General features: G+C 47.5%; 1 protein-coding gene across 1 annotated transcript; it reads right to left on the bottom strand.

The window, feature by feature from the left end:
- Window positions 1–3,833: 3,833 nt before the first annotated feature.
- Window positions 3,834–7,328, bottom strand: LOC142040956 (keratin, type II cuticular Hb4-like). The gene is made up of 7 exons (XM_075049403.1): window positions 6,816–7,328; window positions 6,101–6,309; window positions 5,531–5,591; window positions 5,169–5,264; window positions 4,736–4,900; window positions 4,450–4,575; window positions 3,834–4,058 (listed from the first exon to the last, which is right to left on the bottom strand). Exons 1-7 carry the CDS (start codon window positions 7,266–7,268, stop codon window positions 3,834–3,836), a joined length of 1,335 nt encoding a protein of 444 aa, XP_074905504.1. The 5' UTR covers window positions 7,269–7,328.
- Between the last annotated feature and the right edge of the window lie 2,918 nt (window positions 7,329–10,246).

Below are 10,246 nucleotides of genomic sequence, written 5' to 3'. Positions count from 1 at the left end.
TGAGTTGAGGGAAAGATGGAGCCCAGCAGAGAGCAAAAGACAACTGCAGAGGACAATTTCTCCTTGAATGGGCAAGTGCTTTGACCCATCTGATGCCATCTCAGGGACGCTATTCTGTTCATGCTTTGGGGCAGCGTAAGGGCAAGACATCACAGCCCCATTTTCCCTCCTGTTACAATTTAGGCAGGTAATACTACACAGTCAGGAGCACATCCATCTTTCTATATTCAGCTGTGTAGTTTCAGCCTTCCACAGTACAGCTCCATAACCGTACCTGTTGCTTTCATCACTGAAGCATCTCAAAGCCCTTAGTTATTATCATGTCAGTTAAACATCTTAATAGCTCTGCCCTGGTGAGAGCATGTTAATGGCTGCGGAGGTCGCTCCATGCATGCACTTTAGTCACAGGCATTAAAGATGCCCAGTTGATTTCATTTGGGTGGTCAGTAGTATGTCCTCTTTCTAAGCCAGCTCTACAAGGAGATCTTGCTGCTTCCTGAGCGCATAAAAGCAGTGAAATTGCTTTTTTTCCTTCTTACAGCGTTGCTGGTTTCCATGCAGGTGTAAAGCCCAGCTATTCCTGCCAAGGCACAGAGCACTTCACCTTCTGCCTCTTGCTCTCTGCAGTGTAAATGCACAGTAATTATACTTTATAATACTTATTTAAGCATACTTTATAAGTTTTCATCTAATTCTTTAAGCAATACTTCTTTGAGTGTTTTTGCCATCTCTGCTTGCTCTTGGCCTCTGTATTTCTCCCCTCCCAGTATGCTGTCCTGATTTTCTCTCTCCAGTTAAGTGCCCCAGCTGAATGCTGTGTACCTGCTGACCATCCCTGGTATTTCCTTGTGGGCTGCGTTGCAGGATGCGGTCACTTTGCTCCATCCACCTACCCCTGCGGCACTGCTGTACCACCAGCTGCAAACACGGGCATGCAAGGTTGGACATGTGTTATTGTAATAACAGGACTGAGGTCACTGCAATGCGGTTCTGTCCACAGATGTCAGAGGGTTTTACAAAGGAGGTAAGTTCTGCTCTTCTCTGTAGGGAAACTGAGGCAGAAGAAGGGCGAGGACTCAGATGCAACCAAGCGTGGGAAGAAGGCTGCATGCAGATGGTGGGGAGCTTTCTTCTCCAGTATTGAAGCTGCATTTGCTTCAGTTTCCATCAGTTTTTCAGCAACTGCTAAGGCCAAAACCCTGCTCTGCAGTTGATTGAGGTTTTCATCTGATGTTTAAAAGGAATTAAATGGCATGAAACCAGTATGGGCTGGGCTGAGTCCCCAGCTCCACTGGGCAGGGAGGAGTAAGGTGGGGGGGAAACAACTCCTCTCCTGGGAAGGCTTCCACCTGGGTAGCCTAATTAGCTTGATGGGAAGCCTAATTGGCTTGATGAGGTTATAAAGGGCAACACCCCATACAGCAGAGATGAAAAGAGGTCCTCCAGTCTCTTGGAGAGGGTGGGATTTTGTGCTCTTGCCCTGGGGCAGCCCCAGCCTGGGAAGAGGTCTGTGCCATGGGCTGGGACCTGGGTCTGCGTTGCCTGAGGGGTTGCCGCAAGGAGCTGAGCGGGACCTGGTCTGGTGCCAGGGTGAGAGGAAGGACAAGGGGCTGTAAAACCATCCTGCAGCTCCTGGTGTCTGGCTTTGGGGAGTTCCCACGCAACTTGAGGCAATTGATGATGGTTTTAAGGGGATTTAGCAATCAATGATAGTAATAAGTTTCAGTTAGCTTTATGCAAATTGCTAGAGCATCTTTGCTTAGTCAGTGCCTTCTAAATGTTTTTGTTTGTTTGTTTTTCCTGGGGGAAAAAAATCATTTGGAGCTCCACCCTGTCCTAATGAAGACATCTAACCTGGGAAGCACCTGTTTCTTGTGCCATGCTGGCAGCCCGCTGCGTTGTAAACACTCCGTGTTGGGTGGAATGGATCCTGCTCCTCGTGTGCAGGTGTGAGGCAGAAGAGAGCTGTGCCTTTGACTCAGTGGTGCTTTGGAGAGAGGTTATAACCTGTCTCCTTGCGTAGCCACTCATGTGCGTGGAGAATAGATGTGTTGGGGGTTATGGGAGACCACTGAGGTGTGGTGTCTGGGTTAGGAAGGAAGAGCTCTGGTGGATGGAGGGCTTGGCCTGTGCCTGTTTTAGACCCCTGTAAGCTTTGGCTTTTGAGATCCTGGAGCAGAGACAAGAATTAACCCTCCTTTCCCCAAATTAAGGTGTCAAATGAAGGTAGCTGAGTTGCTATGTTGATTTATTGGAGATGCAAGACTAAAACTAGAATAAAAGCCACTGACAAAATACATGGTCATTAGAAATAAATCACTACTTCCCCTTTTCCTTCAAACAGGGTTAATGCACTTAACTAGCAGTTTAGTGGGCTAGGTACTGGACGACTAGGAAGGCAATTGATGCTGGTCCCATGTGTTTAAGATTGTGTTTGGATCCCTTGAACAAGCTCACACAGGAGCTTTTTGTCTTAGGGCCAGCCCCTTTCATACCTGACAGCGAACTCTGGCCTCCAGACCCTTCAGTTATGATGGCATTTATGGCAACAGATGAGGCAGACCATTAAAAACCCAGAAGAAAAAGGAAAGTTGAGGATCAGTTCCAAAACAGGTAATGCAAGTACATAAGCAAACAGCCTTCAAGCAGCAACAGCCCTTGAAATCTATCCTTTGGGGCAAATAATCAATGAAATCAATGCGATGTGTAGGGAAACTACAAGCTAGGCAATTTTAGGTGAGTTTTGCTCATGCCAGGGGTGGATGTGTAATCTGAAAGGCCAACTGATAAAACTAGGTTGATCCAGGGTGGGAGCTGCTATAACAACTGGGCTGGAAAAAGCTCTAATGAAAATGCTCTTAGATAGAGGTGCCCTCTCTTCCACTTCATTTTAATCCTTGAATATGTAGGAGTAGAAAGAGCAGGGAACTACACCAAAGGCATCTTGTTTTAACTGCGTAATGGGAGTGATGAGGGGGATTTTAGCCCTTCTTGTTCCTAGATTCCCTAGCAGAAATAGCAGAACTCTTGAGCATAGAAAAGACCTCTTTACCTTTTATATCCCCATGTAATGCAAAATGGGAATGCAGCCTGGGGGAGCTGGGTGTACACCAGCTCTGGCTTAGCTATTGCTGTGTGTTGGCAGAAAAGTATTTGTGTTGCTTTGTTTCCAGCCTTGTCATTTATCTACAGCTCTTTACATGTTACTCCTGGCTGACTTGGTCACGGACACCACCTTCGTGTAGGAGCTCCTTGTGCTCCTGCTGCTAACACCGTCACCGCAGCTCACCGCTGTGCCACAGACCCCCACACTGCTGGTCCAGCATGACTTTCTGCTGGCTGATGCATGGGCACTTGCAAAGTCAGGCTTGGGGCTGTAGGCGAGACCTCCCTGTGAATGGCAAGCAGCTGCAAAAGGCAGAGCAAAGCTGAGTTTCAACTTGGGGAATTCCCTGCAGAAAAGGCAGAAGATGCCCAAGTTTGGTAGAAGGTGAATACTCCAACTTACAGGTGTTGATGGGGAAGCTGCCTTCTGCACAGAGCCTGCAGAGAACGGGAAAAGGTTGCGCGTTATCAATCTATCTTGAAATGCAAAGCCCTTTAGCCTCGACTGTGAGCCTGGCCCTCTCTAACCTATCTCTTGCTGTTGGACTGGCTGCTTGGGTGGGTTTGGGCTGATGGAGGTCTGTTAGGACTGATGGGAAGAACTGATCGGCATCGGGACTATGTGGTTGATTTGCAGCGCAGCAGCTCTGCGATAGCACTGTCCGGTTGTTTTTCCTTTCAACACATGCATCTAAAGCAGCTTGTGCAGCCCTGCTAGGGTCTGTCACTCACCTGGTCTCCTCTCCCTCCAGCAGCTTCCTATAGGTGACGATCTCGATGTCCAGGGCCAGCTTGACGTTCGTGAGTTCCTGGTACTCGTGGAGCTGCTGGGTCAGGTCTGCCTTGGTCTGCTGCAGGGCTGTCTCCAGCTCAGAGAGTTTGTGCTTTGCATCCTTGATGGTTGTTTCCCCGCGCTGCTCAGCGTCAGCCACGGCAGCTTCCAGCTTGCAGCGCTGCAAGGAGCGAGACACGGTCAGTCTTAGCTGTCTCTTGCTATCTTCAAACGTAATGCATTATCAAGAGATGGGGTTAAAGTCTGGTTGTGCGTTCAGCCCAGCAGTAAGATGGACACGCAGTCACCTCTGGCAGAGGTTTGAGGGAGCTGGACATGCAGTTTCGGTGCTCCGTTGTGTTGCTTACAGGGGATGGGATGCTGTAACTGTATCTGCCTTCAGGTACTGCATGAGTTGGGCTTTAATGCAGCCCTAGTTGGAGCAGCAGAGTCCCAGCTGACGTGCACCCTTTGCAGGGTGCTATGGCACCATTTAATTTAGTTGTGGAAGCTTGCAGGAACAGTGATTCGCTCTCTGCTCTGCTGAAACAACCAGACCTGGCTGTGCTTACCTGGTCCTTGGCGCTTCTGACTTCTCTGTTCAGTCTCTGGACTATCGGTGTCAGCTCAGCTATCTTGTTTTTTGTCTCTCGCAGGATGTCAGCGTTTCTGCCTGCAGTGACTCGCTGCTCCTCAAACTGAAAAAGCCCAAAATTCTTTGTTGCATATCCCCAAAACACATGCTTTGAGTTAAATCAGAGCAAATCAGGAGAATGGGGGGGGGCTGTTTCTCAGCATTTGAAGTTGGTCTGAAGAGAGAAACTGCACCCAAGCCCTCCCTCTGCCAGATTTTCTCACCTTGCTTTCATACCATGCCTGCGCTTCTGCCCGGCTCCTGCGGGCAATGTCCTCGTACTGAGCCTTGACGTCCGCGGTGATGCCATCCAAGTTGAGATCTCGGCTGTTGTCCATCTGCACCATCACTGAAGTATCTGAGATCTGCGCCCGCAGCTGGTGGATTTCCTGGTGGCGACATGGGGTTGAGCTGGTCAGAGAGATGCTGGTCCTGCTGTGCCCTCAGTCCAGCCCTAAACTGGTGTCACCCACACTGTGCAACTTGCTCCTCCTTTGTGGTGACCGTGCAGAGACGAATTGCCGATTCTCAGCATTCACTGGAAGGGATGACCACTGCCCTGTGTTACCCACTCTTCCCCTGTCCTTTGGGATAAGCAGCTTCAAAATCCAGCTGGGAAACGCAAACGATGGCTGGAGCAATAGGGAGGCTTCTTACCTCTTTGTAGAACATTCTCAGGAATTCAGCCTCTTCTTTCAGGCTTTCCACCTTGGCTTCCAGCTCTGCTTTGTTTAAGAAAAAAGAGTCCGCATCCTGTAGACGTGTTGGGGATAGAAAGAAGGAAGTTTGTTAGTGGGAGCAGACTCAGGGCTACCCTTGGGGTGAGGGACTTTCAGTGCTGGTGCTGTGACCATGTGCCAGCTCCCAATTACACAGTTGCTGCTGATTTGAGTTCAAGTAAATGCAAGCACCAGCTCCTGCTTGTACTTGTTTTGTGTGCTGCTTTTGGGAAATAAATCACTGCATGCACCCCAAAGACCTGAACCCGGAGAGGAGAGCTCGAACAGCCCCTTCCTCACCTTCTTCAGGGCCATAAACTCACTCTCAGTGCACGTCCGCTGGCTGCATTCATCCTTGTACCTGCATGGGAAAATGGGAGATTTTGTTTGAGTTCAGCACAATTGCATCTTTGTTTGGGTTTCTGCAGGCCTTCTTTCTAGAAGTGAAGCTCCTAATTTTTTTCCTTCTCCCCAGACAGTGTTTTGGGATGCTTTGGTCTTGTTTTGTAGCCCATGGGAGAGCAAACGTGTTTTCAGAGAGGTTTCTGTGTCTTTACAAATTTGCAGAAGAACTGTTTTCATTTGACCTCTGCAAGAGCAAATAGCTCCTGAACTTTTCTAAATGTTAATTCCTTGAATTAGGAAGGAGAGAAAGAGAACCTGGAAGAGGGACATCCTCTGTTGTTTCCTCCATCCCTGTGTAAATTGGGACCTTGTTTAGTATACTGAGATCCTGGTAGATCTCTCCATCTTCCGACTGGTTCTCTGGGAACCATTTACTGCCACGAAAAGTTCACAGTTTCTGCCTGTTTACAAATCTCTAACAACATTTTGAGCCCTGCACTCACATTTCTCTGTTTTTTTACTTACATTTTCTTGTTGGTTTCCAAAACCTGCTGTGCTGCTTGCAGGTCTGTTTCTAACTGGGCTCTGTTGCGCCCCAGTGCTTCCAGCTGCTTCTTCAAGTTACCAGTATAAGCCTCTAACATGGGTATGATGGTATTCTTGCAGTGTTTTTGACCCTGCAAAAAGCTCCACTTGGTCTCCAGCACCTTTTTCTGCTGTTCCAGGAATCGAACCTGAATCCCAGAAAGCAAAATAGGAAACGAGATGAGGATTAAGAGCTTGTGAGAGCCAGTGTCCGTGCAACAGCAGTGAAATGTGTTCCTGCTCTTGGTACACGCGAACAGCTCTTGGTACAGCGTTTCCTAATCCAGTGTGCTTTTGTTCTGGGACACCCATGTAGAAATGCACAAAAAACCCTAAGCGCTTCTAGAAAGGAGAGATTTGCAATAAATTGAGGATGTGCAGAGAGGAATGGGAAGGAACTGGAAGGCTGATTAAACTGGTCTTGGCTTGTTCCCTCTCTGTAGTCAGGCTGAGAGATCAGAGCAATAATGTCTGTACGCTGAAGCTTCCCCAGTGGCTCATAACCACCTCGGTGCTCAATTGGCACCCTTATGCAAGTTGCCCTCAATGTCTAAAATGAGTTGTCTTAGAAGGATTCCGTGCCCTCTTCATGCTAGACTCCTCACTTGGACTCTAGTGCCTGCAGACTGGAGCTGGGGAGGGGGTCTCAGCTCACCTTGTCAATGAAAGAAGCAAATTTGTTGTTGAGGGTCTTGATCTGCTCCTTCTCTTGGTACTTCACTGTTTGCACGTTGGGATCCAGTTCCAGTCTGAGCGGTTGGAGCAGTTGCTTGTTGATGGTGATGGGTATGATGGTGCATGGTTTGGAGACTCCACCAACCCTGTAGCCAAAGCCAGCACCTCTGTAGCCAAACCTTGTGCCGGCTGCACCAAAGCCATATCCATGTCTTGGAGGAGGATGTCTTCTGACAGCTATTCTGGGCCTGGAGCATGCCATACCATCAAGACTTCTGCTGCTGAAGTAACCCAAACCACGGTAGCCCATGCCACCGCCCCAGTGACATGAGACGGTGCCGAAACTACATCGATTCCTGGGAAGAGCTACAGAGGAAGAGACAAAATTCCTGATGGCATGGCCGGAGCTGATGCTGTAGGAACAGCAGGACATGGCTGCTGGTGGGAGGGGGATTGGTGCCGGCGATGTGCTGGGAGCAGATTCTAGGGTGCAGTTCCCTCTGATCAGAGTGGAGCACCTTCCTTTTATTTACATGGAACATGGGGCGAGGCTGCATGAAACTTCCACAAAATGTTTATGATGCAAAGAATGTGAACTACTTAGCATATGTTGTGCTTACCAACAGAGAAAGCAGCAGCATATTTGCCCCATTTACCAGCAGAGAAAGCAGCACCGTATTTGTCCCATAAAGGTTTGAAGAATGCTGTTAAGTCAGAGGGGTCAATTTAGGTCTTGTGTAATAGCAACAAAAATTAGGGGAGATGTGCTGGGTGAATTGTTTTCAGGAAACATGGTGAAAATTGCATGTTCCCCTTTTTATAGGTTGAATGAAGTGGAACTGAGACTTTGAAAATGTAAAATGCTTTTCTATCAAAGGACATCTTTATGTTTTGCTGGTACCTCAGCTTGCAAGTAAGGGCTTTGAAGGAGAATGTGATTCAACCTGCTGTTTATTAAAAACTATCAGTAATAAATGTGAATTTACTAAGAATTAATGAACAAAGTCTTGCAGGCGGGTTCGTGGTAAATGACTATGTTTTGTTGGTCCTGCCTATAAAAATGCAACGTGTTTTAATGCCAGGGAAACATCTGTGGGGCCAAATCTATTTCTCAAGGTGATTTTTCTGCAGGTTGCTGATGTGAGTGTTTTCCAGCATGGTAATTTATTTGGGGGGAATTGCTGATTAGTTGAAATTGAAACCGATGCTTGGAACGTGGTAGCTTTTGCGGACACTCTTATTGGCCAAATCCTTGGAAAACTGGCGTCTCCTCCTCCCCTCATCCCTCAGCTTGAAAGCTGGGTTCCCACCTGATTTGGGGCAGGGCCAGGCTTGGTCCTTTGCCTTCTAGGTTGGGCAAGTGCCCTCGTTGCAGCATCAGGGCTTGGACTCTTCCTGGCTTTGCTTTTCACACGCATGTGTGTCTGGGTCCTTGGAAGGACAGGGATAGCGTTGGTGCCTGCGTCGCTGCGTGGGAGGGCGGTGTGTTTTGTAGGGGCAGGGTGGAAGTTTCAAACCAATGATTTTGTTTTGTTTACTGCATTTCTTTCCCCTTCCCTATTCAGTGGTTGGTTACAATTGCAAGCTAAAATTACCAGCTTTGCTGTCGGGATCTGGGCGCCCTTGGACGCTTCGGCTCCAGGGCTCACAGACATCCTTAGGGGAATGGGGCATGAGAAGATCTAGAGCGAATCTTGTGATTGTCCGCAATCCTCATGTGTCAGACCACGTTTCTCTAGATTATGGTTGTACTTTATCGCTTTCTGGCTGCATCTCTTCTCTCCCCATTGTCATCCTAGGAAACGCTTTCTGCTTTTGATGAGACAACTGGCACCAAATGCAACTGTACAGTGCTTTTTGGACAGAAATCTGAGGACAGGGGTTGCAGGAGGCTGGGCTTGCGGGGAACCTGACCCTAAAGGAGAGAGGGATAGTGGATAAAAGCTGCAGGTTCACCAATGCAACAGGGAAAGGCAGTTGAATATGTTGTTGAACTGACTCCAAAAAACCTCAAAATGTTTTGAGCTAGCTCAGTTAAGCAAAATAGTTCAAATCAGGTTGAGCGTGTTGGGAGTGAGATGTTTGGTGCTACTTTATTTTTTTTTTAATGGGAAAATCTTAATAAAAAAAAAAAAAGGTTTTGTTTCAGAAAAATTTTTTGATAGGAGAACTCCTCCTCTTCCAGCCTACCACGTGCTTCAGAACAGGAAAATATCCTCTGGTTTTGTTCTTGTTCTTGTGATCTCTTGCATCCCAGCTGCATTCACACAGCCTGCCTGTAGCCGCTTTCAGCAGGTCTGTCATACCACAGTGATTATCAGCCCCCAGGGAGTTTCCCCCCTCTTTCATCCCGGTTTTAGGGGATTATGTCCAGGGGTATGATGATGTTCACCGAGTGATGGACATGGGAGGAGCGTGGTGGGTGACATGTGGTGTGACCTGATCTCCTCACACCCCTCCCTGTTTCTATGGACCCGCTCTGCACCCCACATTTTCCAAAAGCTAGTGGATCTCTTGAGGACTCTAATGAGAGATGGCCTTGGCCTTGATTTGATTTTGGGTCTGTTTTTTTTTTTTTTTTAATTGTCTCGTTAATGTGTGTTTTGTAATTCTGCAAAGAGGAGCTATATCATGTGATCTCAGATTTGCTGTTTCAGTTTATTAGGGAGAAATGGAGAAAAAAACCAAAGTAAAGGCAAACAACAAGCATCATAGAGGAACTGGATGATCTAGGTAAGACTTCTTTGCTCCCTTTGATTTTTAACTTTCCATTGCAATCATGTCTATAAGCTGGAGGAGCAGAAACTTCTATTGCTTAGTATTTTTAACCCAGTTATCTTCCCAGGTAAGTGGTTCTGTAATACATATGCTGTGCTAACTATGCACTTGCCAGGAGGAACAGGCAAAATTTGGGAAGAGCCAATCTGTAAACCTACAGCACAAAGTAACAACAAGAGCAAGTTTCATAACAGTAGTGAATGTTGCAGGGAATAAGCGATGTGGACTGGACTGAAAGCTTTAAAATCCCTCCAGTGTTTTCTGTGTGTGCTGCTGATATGAACTGGTGGAGTGAGGACCCTCCTTTCAAATGCTTGTTGGTTTTTTAGTATTTTGACTTGTAGGAGGTTGTAGAGGACACAAGTTTGACATTGGAACTCTTTCCAGTCACAACACTGTATCCTCCCATGGTACAAGGAGCACAGATGTCTCCAGAGCCAATGATGCTTTTGCCACAGATGCCTCCTCCGGTCACTAGACCTCTGCTTCTGAATAGGGATCTGCTGCTGGAAGAATAGCTGCCACCAAAGCACGGGTTAGTATTGCATGCGATTCTTCCTGGGGATCAGCACACAGCTGCAAAGAAAATATTTCAGTGAGGGATTTCCATCTTACCGCATAGATCCAGGGACA

The sequence above is a fragment of the Buteo buteo genome, chromosome 17 (genome assembly GCF_964188355.1).
Source record: "Buteo buteo chromosome 17, bButBut1.hap1.1, whole genome shotgun sequence".
Classification (NCBI taxonomy): domain Eukaryota; kingdom Metazoa; phylum Chordata; class Aves; order Accipitriformes; family Accipitridae; genus Buteo; species Buteo buteo.
Note: the sequence above shows the minus strand (reverse complement) of the source record. Positions and strands in the feature narration are given on the sequence as shown.